The 16,780-nt window shown below is 45.4% G+C and overlaps 1 protein-coding gene across 1 annotated transcript in view; it reads right to left on the bottom strand.

Annotated features, from left to right (window-relative positions):
• The window catches only part of pgm2l1 (phosphoglucomutase 2 like 1), a 90,473-nt gene extending 74,337 nt beyond the window's left edge, over nucleotides 1-16,136 (bottom strand). Inside the window, exon 1 of the mRNA XM_033022165.1 lies at nucleotides 15,908-16,136. Coding sequence (XP_032878056.1) covers nucleotides 15,908-16,015 — 108 coding nt within the window. The 5' untranslated portion in view covers nucleotides 16,016-16,136. The remainder of the gene's footprint in view (nucleotides 1-15,907) is intronic.
• Nucleotides 16,137-16,780: the final 644 nt, after the last annotated feature.

The following is a 16,780-nucleotide window of genomic DNA, read 5'->3' as shown; positions in this document are numbered from 1 at the left end:
CTCGACTCTGGATCAATTCTTGTGGACTGGAGGGTAGCCAATGTAACTCCACATTTTAAGAAAGGAGGGAGAAAACATAGAAATATAGAAAATAGTTGCAGGAGTAGGCCATTCAGCCCTTCAAGCCAGCCTTCTGTGATCATGGCTAATCATCCACAATCAGTAACCCCTGCCTGCCTTCTCCCTATACCCCTTATTCCACTAGCCCCCATAGCTCTATCTAACTCTTTAAAATTCATCCAGTGAATGGCCTCCACTGCTTTCTGTGGCAGAGAATTCCACAAATTCACAACTCTCTGGCTGAATTTTTTTTTTCTCATCTCAGTTTTTAAATAGACTGTGGCCCCTGGTTCTGGACTACCCCAACATTGGGAACATTTTTCCTGCATCCAGCTTGTCCAGTCCTTTTATAATTTTATATGCTTCTATAATATACCCTCTCATCCTTCTCAATTCCAGTGAATACAAGCCCAGTCTTTTCCAATCTTTCCTCATATGACAGTCCAGCCATCCCGGGGATTAACCTCGTGAACCTACGCTGCACTTCCTCAATAGCAAGGATGTCTTCCCTCAAATTAGGAGACCAAAACTGCACACAATACTCCAGATGTGGTCTCACCAGGACTCTGTACAACTGCAGAAGGACCTCTTTAATCCTATACTCAAATCCTCTCGTTATGCCATTAGCTTTCTTCACTGCCTGCCATATCTGCATGTTTAATTTCAGTGATTGGTGTACAAGGACACCCAAGTCTCGTTGCACTTCCCTTTTTCCTAATCTGACACCATTGAGATGATTAGGCAGAGGTTCACTTGCATCTCCTCCAGCCTCATCTACTGTATCCGCCGTTCCAGGTGTCAACTACTCTACATCGGCGAGACCAAGCGCAGGCTCGGCGATCGTTTCACTGAACACCTCCGCTCAGTCCGTCTTAACCAACCTGATCTCCTGGTGGCTCAGCACTTTAACATCCCCTCCCATTCCCAATCTGACCTTTCTGTCCTGGGCCTCCTCCATTGTCAGAGTGAGGCCCAGCACAAATTGGAGGAACAGCACCTCATATTTCGCTTAGGTAGTTTACACCCCAGCGGTATGAACATTGACTTCCCTAACTTCAGATAGCCCTTGCTTTCTATCTCCATCCCCTTCCCAGTTCTCCCACTAGTCTTACTGTCTCCGCCTACATTCCATCTATATCCCGCCCCCTCCCCTGACATCAGTTCTCAAGGAACAACACCTAATTTTTCATCTGGATATGTTACAGCCTGCACTTCAGTCAGCTCTGTGGAGAATAGGCAACTTGTAGGGTTAGGATCCTTCTTCTGACTAAAAGGAGGTAAGGATCAAAATGCAAAAAGAACACAGTGCCCACTGTTTAGGTTAATGTATCTTAGTCTCGACCAGAAACGTTACCCACTCCTTCTCTTCAGAGATGCTGCCTGTCCCGCTGAGTTACTCTAACATTTAAGGTAGACTCAAAATGCTGGAGTAACTCAGCGGGACAGGCAGCATCTCCGGAGAGAAGGAATGGGTGATGCTTCGGGTCGAGACCCTTCTTCAGACCGATGTCAGGGGAGTGGGCAGGACAGAGATAGAATGTAGTCAGAAACAGTGAGACTGATGGGAGAACTGGGAAGGGGGAGGGGATGGAGAGGGAGGGAAAGCAAGTGCTATTTGAAGTTAGCTCTAGCATCTGGTGTTTATCTTCAGTTTAAACCACCATCTGCAGTTCCTTCCTTAACAAACATTATGACTCATTATAAAGTGAGTCTGCAAGGCAATAGGAGTTGATCGAATAATAGTTGTGCACAGTAATTTCAAGAAGCTTGCCAAACACTGCTGTCTAAGATATTCTGACAGGCAGTTTATCTTTTTCACGGCCGTGCATATTTTCGAAGATCTTTCCTGGACCCAGCACACTGATGCAATTATAAAGAAAGCACATCAGCTTCCTAAGAAGGCTACAGAGATTTGGTATGTCAAAGAGGATTCACTTGAACTTCTACAGGTGCACAGTAGAGAGCATACTGACTGGTTGCATCATGGCCTGGTTCGGCAACTTGAACGTCCAGGAGCGAAAAAGACTGCAAAACGTAGTGATCGCTGCCCAGTCCATCACCAGCTCTGACCTCCCCACTATCGAAGGGATTTATCGAAGTCACTGCCTCAAAAAGGCAGCCAACATCTTCAGCGATCCACACCATCCTGGCCACACACCCATTTCGCCATTGCCAATGGGACGAAGGTACAGGAGCCTGGAAACTGTAACGTCCAGGTTCAGGAACAGCTTCTTCCCTTCAGCCATCAGGCTATTAAACACGACAACAAATAAGCTCTGAACTACAATAGACCATTATTATTATTGCACTATAATTGTTTGTTAATTGAGTATGTTTATATGTGTATATATAAACACTGAACTTTTTTTTTTCCGCCCATTATGTACTATGTTTACATATTCTGTTGTGCTGCAGCAAGAATTTCATTGTTCTATCTGGGACATATGACAATAAAACACTCTTGATGGTTACCTTACCACTACTATGAAATTCACGCACAATTTGGACAGTCATTTGCTACAGATTAGTTTTGGTAGGCATCAGTCTTTTTGCAGTTATTGTTTCGTTTGTTTTTTGTGTGTACATGTGCGAGTATACGTGTGATATTTATAAAAATAAAAACGGGTCAGATAACATCTCTGTAGAAAAGGAATAGGTGATGCATTGGGTCGAGACCTTTCTTCATACCGGATACATCACCTATTCCTTCTCTTTAGACATGCTGTCTGTCCCACTGAGTTACTCCAGCTTTTAGTGTCTATCTTCAGTTTAAACCAGCATCTGCAGTTCTTCCTAAATCACACACACACACACACACACATATATATATATACAATATATATATATATATATACACACACACACAATAATATAATGTATATATATACACACACACACACACATATCTATATAATTAAAAGTCTCATCTTGACCCTGTTTGCACTGTGCTTTGATTTTAGAAAATACGCTACCACATATGGCTGTGATTTTTTAGCCATCTTACTCAGAGTCCTCCTCCGCTGCGCAGGTCCTGAGGATTTTTCCCATCGATGAAAAATAAGACTTATTAGTGTTAAAAAAATCTTGAGATTCTCTCTCCTGTCAATCACCGCCGTGAAGGCCACGCCCCTTCCGGTGGGAGGGACAACGACTATAAAACCCGGAAGTGTGGGCGTGGCTCAGTCTGTCTGCAAGATGGCGAGGGAGAGGTCACGACTTTCTGTCTGAGCTGGGAAACTACAGAACACTGAGTATGCAATGTACTTGAATAAATGATTTGTTAGCCAATGAAAATGAAATGAGTTGTTTGGCCTGCCCTGTGCTTGAAACTGCAATGGCAATGGAAATGAAGTGAAAATGCAATGAGCTGTTTGGCTTGAGCCTGCCCTGTGCTTGAAAGTGCAATGGCAATGTAAATATGTAAACAAGAAATATGTAAAGTCAGTCTGAAGAAGGGTCTCGACACGAAACATCACCCATTCCTTATTTACATATTCTGTTGTGCAGATGCAAGTAAAAATGTCATCGTTCTATCTGGGACATAGGACAATAAAACACTCTTGATTCTTGACTGAAAGACAGCCAATTCATGGATGAAGATATAAACAAAATCGCTGGAATAATTTCAAACTGGGGTAAGCATTAATAATTAAAGAACCAGCAAACTAATTCTTTAGTACCCTTTTGTTTTAAAAATAAATTTAATTTCTGCGACAATAGATGGATTTATGCCAATGCACAGTAACCACACAGACAATGATCTTGAATAACATTGGCTTTAAAAGGCAATGGTTCTTGTGACTGAAGTGCAAAGATGAGCTGCAACCGCACCTTTGCGGTTGCAGCTCCTAGACTGTGGAACAGCATCCCTCTTCCCATCAGGTCTGCCCTCTCCATCAACACCTTTAAGTCTAGACTAAAAACTTACCTGTACTCCCAAGCCTTTCTTGACGTCCTCTGCGCGAGGGCTATATGTATATATGTATGTAGTTTGTTTGTTTATACTATTCTTATAACAAATGTAAAGCACTTTGGCCAACGAGAGTTGTTTTTTAAATATGCTATATAAATAAATGTGACTTGGCTTGACTGCACTGAACTGTCCACAGTATATTTGACCAGGCAGACAACGGCCTCAGAGTCAGTCAATGCGCAACGAGGAAGAAAATATAAATAGATCAAAATTAAAATCTTCTTCAGATCTGCTTTTATTTGAAAAACATTGTTTTTCTTCCAGGGATTTTTAAAGTTTCTTCAACTCTGGATTTCCACAGTGTAACGAGTCAGATGGTATTCAATTAACTGACTGATGAGCATTAGATTAAAATTCCCAGACATCGATTGCATATTGAACAATGTGCAGCCAGATGGTTCTGTGTTGCCTGTAAATTCCTCCATTGTCAAATGACGACACGGCATTTTGAGTTCCCAGTGCTAATGGAAGCTCAATAATAGAGCTAAACAATTAATCTACTCCCACAATTGAAGCTGCAAATTATAGCAAGCTATTCTTTCATGGGGGAAATTGCAGGAATGAACAGTATTCACACAGAGAGTGGTGAATCTCTGGAATTCTCTGCCACAGAAGGTAGTTGAGGCCAGTTCATTGGCTATATTTAAGAGGGAGTTAGATGTGGCCCTTGTGGCTAAAGGGATCAGGGGGTATGGAGAGAAGGCAGGTACAGGATACTGAGTTGGATGATCAGCCATGATCATATTGAATGGCGGTGCAGGCTCGAAGGGCCGAATGGCCTACTCCTGCACCTATTCTATGTTTCTATCCCCCTTAATGTTGACATAAATGAATCCTGCAAAGTTCCCTTCCTACGAGTCATTGCAACCATCATGTGCCTTGATGGTCAATGATAACAGACCCATACAGGCTGAAGATAAGACCCAAAAAGATGAAGTAACCCAGCGGGTCAGACAGCATCTCTGGAGAGAAGGGTCTCAGTCTGAAGAATGGTCTCGACCCGAAACGTCACCCATTCCTTCTCTCCAGAGATGCTCCCTGTCCCGCTGAGTTACTCCAGCATTTTGCGTCTACCTTTGATTTAAACCAGCATCTGCAGTTCTTTCCTACTCAATATTCATACTGCTGAGGTGTAAGCCGCCCAAGCGAAATATGAGGTGCTGCTCCTCCAATTCGCGTTTGGCCTCACTCTGACAATGGGGGTTACAGACTATTGGAGCCACAATCCACACTGATGTTTAACCTCCCTTGGTCTCACACGCTCATTTTGTTCCTGTAGCACCTTATTCTATTTTCTTTCAACCATCCAACCAAGAAACATATCAATGAGTTCATCGTTATTTTTTATATTCTACATTCACAGCCTTACAACCCACGTGCAAAAACGTTTGACCTGTTTTCTGCCTTAACTAACTTGTGTTATAATTTTACCTTATATCTGTGTCTCCTCATTCCGGAGCCTTTAACAATTTATTTTGATCTACTTTCCCTGTGCCTTAAAACCTTGGACAGGTTTGGCTGGATATGGACCAAATGTTGGCAAGTGGGACTAGTGTAGCTGGGACATGTTGGCCGGTGCAGGCAAATTGGGTAACGGGCCTGTTTCCACTTTCTATGACTATCAAATCTCCTTTGTATCCTCTGGCTTCAATCACCTCTCCCATTTTGTGCTAAAAGTCAATGCTCTTTCAAACGCACCAGTTGCTCAAGTGGACCTGCTTTCACATTGTGCTTCACCCAAACTGGCTCAAGACTCCGAAATAAAGAAAGGACTTCTCCAACCCCACAAAATATCAGGCAACACGAAACCTTCTTTAAAAAGTAACACTGAGTATCAAGTATTTGAATGATTTAACAAGCTCAGCTAATATTGTCACTATTTCAAGATGTAAAGTTTTTAAGGTTAAATGAATAGTTTACACCTTGCTGACGCCAGACTGGAGAAGGGTTCTGGCCCTAAAACGTTGCCTGTCCCATTTCCTCCACGTATGCTGCCTGATCCACCGAGTCCTCCAGCATTTTTTGTGCTTTGCTCAAGATTCCAGCATCTGCAGTTCCTTGTCTCTCCCGGATAAATCTTGCATCGTGTTTTGCCAGAGTCCATTTTCTCATTAAAGAAATCATAAGGACTGATCGTAATGCCATTAATCCTCTTGCGTGATAGGGTACTGTGACTGGACAAGTTCTTACTTTCCCCTTCACTGCTCGGGCGTGCTGGCTTTGATCATCACCACAATAGCACTCAGATCAGTGGTGGAGGCAGACAACGAATAGAAAAAATAGAAAAGGCAATCTGCGCATTCATCAACTTTAGTTCAAAGGCTGAAGAATGATCAGGCAACAGCATTCCCATGTACAGACTGATGAGATTCCACATAAAAAAAACAAATAAAAGGTATCAGAATTAATTATCTCCATTCCACATTCTTGAAGCACTTATTTCTCACGCAGGAATCCACCATTCCTTCCAAAATCTACTTTTTGCTTAAATGTTTCTCTTTTAAATCTTCTTTCCATTCCCGCAAGGTTACGGTTCTGGTGACTTTCACTGAGAGTTGATTTTTCTCTCCCTCTTCCTGGAAACGCTGGCAATTTGATTCCACAGAAATCCAAATCCTTGACTAGACGATGAACCCAGTTACTTATCACGCACGTGAAGCTCTCCCGTAGAAAAGGCTGTGCGGAAGCCTGAAGATGATTTTACTCTTGCTAACAACATCAATAAAACCATCTCACCACAGTCATCAGCTAACAGGGTACACCCTAGAGATTTATGGTTTATTTCTCTGTATCAGATCATGAGGGGAATAGATAGAGTAAATGCACAGTTGGGGAATAGGTTTAAGGTGAGAGTTTAAGGTGAGGTTTAAGATGAGAGAGGAAACATGGTAAGATTTAATAGGAACCCAAAGTGCAACTTTTTCACAGAGGGTGATGGGTACATGAGCTGTCCGAGGAGGCAGATACCATAACAATATTTAAAGGTAGACAAAAGTGCTGGATAAACTTAGCGGGTGAGACAGCATCTATGGAGAGAAGCTGGGTCTCAACCTGAAACGTTCACAAGGTTAATTCCAGTCTGAAGAAGGGTCTCGACCCGAAGCATTGCTTATTCCTTCGCTCCATACATGTTGCCTCACCCACTGCGTTTCTCCAGCATTTTTGTCTACCTTCGATTCTTCCTTAAACATAACAATATTTAAAAGGCATTTGGACAGGTACATGGATAGGAAAGGTTTAAAAGGATAGGGGGCAAACGCAGGCAGGTGGGATTAATGTAGATGGAGAATCTTGGTCGACTTGGCAAGTTGGGCCGAAGGGCCTGTTTCCGTGCTGTATGACTCTAATATAGCGTGGGCTTGCAGGAGTCCAGTCAAAAACTAAGCAGACACAAGTTGTGTGCTCGAGACATGTTTTAACCGGTAGATACAGCTCCCTACTCCTCAAATGGGCACGGGCGTTGCCCGACCTTAAATACCCGTATGGGTCAACCCCGTGACCTGCGCCTCCCACACCGAGACACCCAACTCCTCCCTCCAGAGCCGAGGGTTCACTCTGCCCGTGGCCTACCACCAGGTGCTGCCACACTAAGGCACATTGCTGCCTGCATTGGGTGAGATAGTTATTAGAACTTCAAGAATATATGAGGAAGGCGGACAGGATAGAAAAACACCAGCTGGTTCACTGAACCTTTTTTTAATTTATTTTTTATTACAGAGTTGAGTTGCTGGTAAGAATCACGCCCCTCAATGCACCTCATCCACCTGTAGTTATACATCCCCCTGCACGTGACTGGGACATTTTATGGATTCATTATTTTGGACAGACTCTCTGAGATCAGAAGCTTCTAATCAGCCAACATCACCTGTTTATAGTTTTCAGAGAGATCAGACTTGTTCAGAAATGCAACGCACTTCAGTGTGAACCCTTGCAACAAATCAGCACTCACTGCATGAGCCGAGGTGGGAGATTGCAACCTTCACGTGGTCCACCCTGGATTCTTTCCTGTCCGCCTTACTCTGGAGTTTAGAAGGATGAGAGGGCATCTTATTGAAACATATGATTATTAAGGGTTTGGACATGCTAGAGGCAGGAAACATGTTCACAATGTTGGGAGAGTCCAGAACCAGGGGCCACAGTTTAAGAATAAGGGGTAAGCCATTTAGAACGGAGACGAGGAAACACTTTTTCCACACAGAGAGTTGTGAGTCTGTGGAATTCTCTGCCTCAGAGGGCGATGGAGGCCGGTTCTCTGGATACTTTCAAGAGAGCTAGATAGGGCTCTTAAAGATAGCGGAGTCAGGGAATATGGGGAGAAGGCAGGAACGGGGTACTGATTGGGGATGATCAGCCATGATCACATTAAATGGCCTAGTCCTGCACTTATTGTCTATTGTCACCCTGTTTTAATTAATGCAATCAATCCAACGTGCATAAACAAAATCAAATAGAACAAGTTGACCTACAAATTTAGGCTGTGCACCCATATGCAAGAAGACTGCATGAGCCTGTAATAAGTGCATCAATTTCATAATCAATTTCCTTCGCTCCATAGATGCTGCTGCACCCGCTGAGTTTCCCCAGCAATTTTGTGTACCTTTCATAATCATCTTCAGCTGGTTACAGACGGTTAAATAGGCCTATTCTTTTCTGCATTTTTACGTGTCTCATGAGATTATGTGATTGATACCATAGAGTAACAAAGGTCATGAGTCTTTAAAATAATGTTACCCCAAAGAGAAATGGACATTTGTAATTAAACAACTCCCCCAATATACAAACCTTTGCTGTAATAAAACTGATACAACTCATTCTTTAAAAGCTGTCCCAAGATTAGTTTCCAAAACCTATTACAATTGGAATTTCACTCATCCACAATACCCTCCAATTTGTTTCAGCTGAGGTGGGTCACACGGAACGCACTTTATTTTACGTTCATTGTTGCTCTTGAATGGACAGGGCCAAGACAAACTCACTGGGGAACGTAGATCAGAACAATTCAAGATGGCAAGAATGCAAGCAAAGGTGACAAATGGATCTTGGGGACCAAGCCGATAACTCTCAGAAAGAAGCAACACAAGTAGATAGTGGTAAAAGAGGTCTATAGTAAGCTTGCTTTCAGTCAGGATATCATGATGCAGCTTTATAGGACTCAAATTAAGCTGCATTTGGAGTATTGAGTGCAGTTCTGATCGCCCCATTATAGGAAGGATGTGCCATGGGCAGAAATCCTGGGTGGGACGGGGGGGAACGCTCCCCCCCCCCCCCATGCTTTGAGAGGTGGGGGACAATTCTCCCCCCATGTTTTGTAATCCAGACTTTATAAGACGCTTTCTAAGGGCTGAATCGGCCCGTTCGCGGGACCTTTCAGCGCCCGGTGCGGCTTAAAATCAAACTGCTGCATCGAGGCGATCGAGGCTCCCAATGTTGAAGTCCCGGCCGGCTGATGAAAGGCCCCGTGAACGGGCCGATTCAAGCCCCACGATTCGGGGCGGACAAAGGTGCTGTTGCTGGCGTTCGGAGTCAGTCACCAACCAGGTCAGCTTCCGATGTTACCGTCCACAGGGCCTACTGCCGAAGCCTCACGTGTGCGTGCGCGCGTGTGTGTGTGCAGCCGCCAAGAATTTGTGTCCCCCCCATGTTTTGATAACCCCCATGTTTTGATAACGATTTCCGTGCCTGGATGTGCATGCTTTGGAAAGGGTGCAGAGGAGGTTTACCAGAACAATGAAGGAACGACAGATGTTGGTTTAAACCAGGCAGACACAAAATGTTGGAGTAACTCAACAGGACAGGCTGCATCTCAGGAGAGAAGGAATAAATAGAAGGAATTTTACCAGAATAATGACCGGATTAGAGGGCATTAGCTGCAGGGACAAAGATCAAATAGAACAAGTTGACCTACAACTTTAGGCTGTGCACGCCATACGCAAGAAGAAGCTGCTACAGGGAGAGGTTGGACAGACTTGGATTGTTTTCTCTGAAATGCCAGAGGCTACAGGGAGACATAATAGAAGTATATAAAATTATGAGGGGCATAGATAGGTTAGAATGGCAGACCTTTTCTCAGAATTCAAAAATCAAGTATCAGACAGCATAGCTTTATGGTGTAAGGTGCCAAGTTTTATTTTTACAGAGGATGGCGAGTACCTGGAATGCACTGCCAGGGGTGATGGTTGACCAAGATAAGATAGTGGCATTTAAGAGACTTTAGGATAGGCACGTGTATATGCTGGTAATGGAGTGATAGGATTATGTGCAGGCAGATAAAAGTGGGTCTTGGCATCATGTTCAGCACAGACATTGTGGGCTGAAGGTGGCTTCAGCACTTCAACTCCCCCTCCCATTCCGTATCCGACCTCTCTGTCCTGGGCCTCCTCCACGGCCAGTGTGAGCAACACTGGAAATTGGAGGAACAGCACCTCATATTCCGCTTCGGGAGTCTGCATCCTGGTGGCATGAACATTGAATTCTCACAATTCTGTTAGCTCTTGCTGTCTCCTCCCCCTTCCTAGCTCTCCCTCAGCCCTCAGGCTCCTCCTCCTCCTTTTTCCTTTCTTCTCCCCGCCTCCCCCCACCCCCCATCAGTCTGAAGAAGGGTTTCAGCCGGAAACATTGCCTATTTCCTTCGCTCCATTGATGCTGCTGCACCCGCTGAGTTTCTCCAGCACTTTTGTGTACCTTTGTGGGCTGAAGGGCCGGGTCTTGTGCTGTACGACTCGATGCTCTTAAGGATGAAGTGACACATCAGGAAAGAGACAGCACAGGAAAAAAGACAGGTTGGATAAGTTGAGAAACAGTTATTTTCAAAAGATGCAGGTGAAGTGAATTAGCTATTGGCCTTTCACCACTGATCTGGGTTCTTCTACTGTCTAGGCGGGGAAACATGTAGTCTCCATTTTACATTAAATCAGCATGGTCAATATTATCTTCCCAAGGCTCAGTCAGACATCACATAGATCGACATGAAGATGCACTCTGCCTGTAATTTGCATTGGGGCAATCGCACTCAGTCACACATGAAATGGGGGAGTGAAAAATGCCAAAGAGATCCTTATAGCAAATTACAGAAAATCCAGGAGAAAGACCTAGCCTACTCATTCTTGCCTCCTTAGATGCAGCTCTTAAAGATAGCAGTGAAGAGATATGGGGAGAAGGCAGAAACGGAGTACTGATTATGGATGATCATCCATGATCACAGTGAATGGTGGTGCTAGCTCGAAGGGCCGAATGGCCTACTCCTGCACCTATTACCTATTGTCTATTGTCTATGATAAACCTATGCTGTACTCCCTGCAGCTGCAGTTATTAAGTTTGTTTTAAAAGAACAAATGATTTATTTTCATATTACAGATTGTTCTGCTTAGGTGACATCTCACATTCTCAATTCAATAATAAGGCTTTGTAATATATTTAAATCAAATATGCTCTCATTGCATGGACATTTGACTTCAATACATGTACAAACTTGCATTTTTAATCAATTTATAAATTGATGTAACAAAATACTTTAAACAGGTTGGTTATTTATAGTCTTTACCACTGATCAAACTAAAATGTCCCACTGATGCGTGACAATGCTGACAACTATGACACAAAATGCTGGAGTAACTCAGCGGGACAGGTAGATCTCTAGAGAGAAGGAATGGGTGACGATTCAGGTCGAGACCCTTCTTCAGACTGATTTAAACTAGCATCTGCAGATCTTTCCTACACATGCTGAGAACTATATTCTGTACTCTGTATCTCTCCCCCCACCCACCTATTGTACTCGAGTTTGACTTGATTGTATTTATGTCGACTATTATCTGAATTGATAGCATGTAAAACAAAGCATTTCACTGTACCTCAGTACACGTGGCAATAATAAACATAAACCAATCTTGGCCACTGCCTTCTGATTCTGTCAAGAGGCATGGTTACCCAGAAATGCAGAACAATCACTTCTTCAAGAGGCCTTTCCAAATACCACTGTTCCTTTACTTTGGAACAAAACCAGGACAATTACAGGAAAAGCTGTTGAATTAGACATTTAATTTCCTGCTCCGTTTTCTCTATAATCCCTTGACACGATTATCAATTCACTTTCTAGCATAATTACTAAAAGATCTAATTGTCACAACACCCAAATCTTTCTGGAGAGCTGCATATTTCCATTTCCCTCTGGAAAATCCTTACCCGTTTCTTAAAATAATTCAGCCTTAATATGAATAATAGTTCACCTATAAACCCACTCCTATCTGAGCAACAACTTGTCTGTTACATCCCCACAAGCACGTCAATGATTACCCATTTCCCCTGCCCCTCCACCTTTCAGGACCATCACCAATTCCCCAATTGATAGAGGAATAAAGGCGTAGACTATTTTCTAAATGGGGAGAGAATCCAGAAATCGGAGGTGCAAAGGGACTTGGGAGTGCTGGTGCAGGATTCCCAAAAAGTTAATCTGCAAGTCGAATCGGAAGTAAAGAAAGCAAACTCAATGCTAGCATTTATTTCAAGGGAGCTTGTATACAAAAACAGGGATGTAATGCTGAGGCTCGGAGGCGCTGGTAAGGCCGCATCTGTAAAATTGTGTGCAATTTTGGGCACCATACCCGAGGAAGGATGTACTGGTTCTGGATAGAGTCCAGAGGAGGTTCACAAGAACGATCCCAGGAATGAGTGGGTTTGTCCGCACTGGGGCCCGTACTCACTGGAGTTTAGAAGAATGAAGGGGGACCTCTTGGAAACATATAGAATAGTGAAAGGCTTGGATAGAGTGGATGTGGAGAGGATGTTTTCACTAATGGGAGAGTCTAGGACCAGAGGTCACAACCTCAGAATTAAAGGACATGCCTTTAGGAAGGAAATGAAGAGGAATGTCTTTAGTCAGAGGGTGGTGAAACTGTGGAATTCTTTGACAAGGAAGGCTGTGGAGGCCAAGTCAATGGATATATTTAAGGCGGAGATAGCTACATTCTATGGCCCAATGACCTTATGACCCATTCCATCGGCACCACCCCCATGTCACTGAATACGCTAACAAACTGCTACAGATGCACAGTAGAAAGTATCCTGACAAGATGTTGTGTTCGATAAATTGCCGGATTCAGACAACAGAGTTTGATTCGCTAAGTAATTTATCACATTACTGAAGAAGGCACATACACTCACGTATCCCCGAACATCCCGATACGCACTTGCAAACCCAGACTACACAGCAGAGCATGCCGCAGGATGTTTCTACACACTCACGTATCCCCGTACACACTCGCACAGTCGAGCACGCTGTAGGATGTTTCTGTTCTCCATCACCAGCCACCGTTTGCGGCACGGTCCAAGGCTGGGGCTCTCTCCCAAAGGGCGCCCAACATCATCCGTTATGGGATTTGTTATCCGAGCAGACCGCACCACTGCCCCTTCCCGAGCCAATCTTTACCCCCAGCCCCACCGCCTGCAACGTTTCTGCGCTACTCGCGGCGGATGGAGCGGGTGGTCTACCCAACTATAGCCGTTCCGTTTTGTTCATCAGAATCAGAATAGTACTTTATTTGCCAAGTATGTTTTGCAACATATACGAGAAATTTCATTTGCCAAGTCAGTCATACAAATAAAAGCAACACATCATCCAAAACACATTTTAACATGAATATCCAGCACAGTGACTCCTACACATTCCTCACTGTGATGGAAGGCGAAATAAAGTTCGTCTCTTCCCCATCACCGCTACACTTTCCCTATAGGATGGCCTGAGAAAGGCTATGCTCCCAAGCATGAACACAGGTGCGAGGTCAATTCTAGGAGATAACACGCCTGAATCTTGTTTTCAAGGGGCTATGGAATGTATGGCTAATTTAGCTGGTAACTCCATTCCACATTTTAGCTGAAATTGTCTGTTTAACCCTTACGCTACAGATGCATCTTAACCAAGTATGACAATTGCAATACACAGGAGCTGTTGAGGATTGGGAGAGTGGCAGACTCAGCCCAGTCCATCATGGGCATGTCATGAAATAGATGCAGGATTCAAGGAATCGGATCAATTACTTGCTTTTCTTCTGTCCTTATCTTTTCATTGTCTTGTACAATTTATGTTTTAGAATCATTAAGCTGTACAGCACGAAAACAGGCATTACAGCCCACCTTATCCATGCCATCCAAGTTGGCATTCTGGGCATTTCCCTTTTGCCTGCATTTGGTTGATATCCCTCTAAATTGAACCTATCCATAAATCAGTCTGAAGAAGGGTCTCGACCTGAATCGTCACCTATTCCTTTGCTCCATAGATGCTCCGTCACCCGCTGAGTTTCTCTAGCATTTTTATCTACCTTCGATTTTTCCAGCATCTGCAGTTCCTTCTGAAACATAAATCTGACCAAATGTCTTTTGAAAGTCGTAATTGTATGGGCTTCTATAACTTTCCCCGGCAGTTTTTTTGTGCCTCCTATGTGCTGGTGATGCTGCTGCAAGCACGATTTTCATTGTGCTTGTACCTCACCGTATTTGAAAACAGACACAGAAGGCAGGAGTAACTCAGCAGGACAGGGGACAGCTCTGGGGAGAAGGAATGGGTGACGTTTTGGGTCGAGACCCTTCTTCAGACTTATGACAATAGACAATAGGTACAGGAGTAGGCCATTTGGCCCTTCGAGCCAGCACCGCCATTCAATGTGATCATGGCTGATCATCCCCAATCAGTACCCCGTTCCTGCCTTCGCCCCATATTTACAAAGTTAATTCCCGGGATGGCAGGACTGTCATATGCTGAGAGAATGGAGCGGCTGGGCTTGTACACTCTGGAGTTTAGAAGGATGAGAGGTTATCTTATTGAAACATATAAGATTATTAAGTGTTTGGACACGCTAGAGGCAGGAAACATGTTCCCGATATTGGAGGAGTTCAGAACCAGGGGCCACAGTTTAGGAATTGGGGGCAAGCCATTTAGAACGGAGACGAGGAAACACTTTTTCACCCAGAGAGTTGAGTCTGAGGAATTCTCTGCCTCGGAGGCAGGTTCTCTGGATGCTTTCAAGAGAGAGCTAGATAGGGCTCTTAAAGATAGCGGAGTCATGGGATATGGGTAGAAGGCAGGAACGGGGTACTGATTGGGGATGATACGCCATGAGGGGGAGGGGGAGGGGGAGAGAGAGAGTGGGGGAGAGAGAGAGTGTGGGGAGGGGAAGAGGGAGAGAGGGGGGGAGAGGGAGAGGGAGGGAGGGGGAGAGAGAGAGAGAGAGAGGGGGAGGGAGAGGGGGAGGGGGAGAGGGAGGGAGAGAGGGAGGGGGAGAGGGAGAGAGGGGGGGAGAGGGAGAGAGAGGGGGAGGGAGAGAGGGAGGGGGAGGGGGAGAGGGGGAGGGGAGAGAGAGAGGGGGAGAGAGAGAGAGTGGGGGGGAGAGAGAGAGGGAGGGGGGAGAGAGAGGGGGAGAGAGAGAGAGTGGGGGGGAGAGAGAGGGGGAGGGGGAGAGAGAGGGGGAGATAGAGAGGGAGAGGGAGGGGAGGGGGAGAGGAGATAGAGAGAGTGGGGGAGAGAGAGTGGGGGGAGAGAGAGAGGGGGAGGGAGAGGGAGAGGGGGAAAGAGAGAGGGGGAAGGGAGAGGAGATAGAGAGAGTGGGGGAGAGAGAGTGGGGGGAGAGAGAGAGGGGGAGGGAGAGGGGGAGGGGGGGGGGGAGGGAGGGGGAGGGGGAGGGAGAGAGGGAGGGGGAGGGGGAGGGAGAGGGAGAGGGAGAGAGGGGGAGAGTGGGGGAGGGGGAGAGAGAGGGGGGGAGAGAGAGAGGAGGGGGAGAGGGAGGGGGAGATAGAGAGGGGGAGGGAGAGGGGGATTGGGAGGGGGAGGGGAGAGGGGAAGAAGGGTCTGGGTCTGAGGTAACCGAGTGCCAGCGGGCTGGGACGGACCTGATCCCACAGCAGCCACCGGTCGAGCGCCCGCTCCAGCTCCTGGTCGCCATCGTGGACGTCGCCTTTCAGTGGGTTGGCGTTGATATCCTGCCCGCCGTCCCCCATCTCCGCTCGGATCTGCGGTCGGTCGGTCGGTCGGCGCCTCAACGTCGACAGAGCCGCCTCTTCATCTCGTTCGCGTGGTGTGTGTGTGTGTGTGAGGGGAACCGCCGCCGCTGCACACCGCGCCTGCGCCACGGCCCGGCGCCATCTTTGTAGTTTTCATGCCGGCCGCGGCGCGTTGCGCGGGCGCTCAGAGCGCGAGGGACAGCGGACTACAACTCCCGGCGGGCATCGTGCGCAGCCGCTGCTCCGGTTGCCCGGGCAACGCCGTCAATGGGCGGGAGGAACCCGTTGAGCGCGGCGCCTACTGGGATGTGTAGTCTCTCGTCGAGGGAAAACTGCACTGGACATAGTTCAGATCAAAGATACTCAGATTCAGATTCAAACTTTATTAATAATAATAATAAACTTTATTTCGGACTCAAGGTCCAGACAAGGGTCAACATTACATTAAAAATGCATTGCATATTAAATATCATAAATACATATAAAATCATGGTATATCACATAAAAACATCATAATTTATATATTTTTTAAAACACAATACATAAGTTAAAAATCCAGATTAAAAGATGATCAATGTCCTACAACGAGACACCGATACCGGTGTCTCCACAGCTGAGATTTCTAGCGTGTAGTGCTAACCCTTCTGTTTGACAAGGCCACAATAAGCACATTTTTAGAGTCATTTATCCTGCAAATGAATTTATACATGTGGTGTCTTAGGATAGCTTCTAAAGTACTGACTCCTGCAGCCACAAACATAT

The sequence above is a fragment of the Amblyraja radiata genome, chromosome 6 (genome assembly GCF_010909765.2).
Source record: "Amblyraja radiata isolate CabotCenter1 chromosome 6, sAmbRad1.1.pri, whole genome shotgun sequence".
NCBI lineage: Eukaryota > Metazoa > Chordata > Chondrichthyes > Rajiformes > Rajidae > Amblyraja > Amblyraja radiata.
Note: the sequence above shows the minus strand (reverse complement) of the source record. Positions and strands in the feature narration are given on the sequence as shown.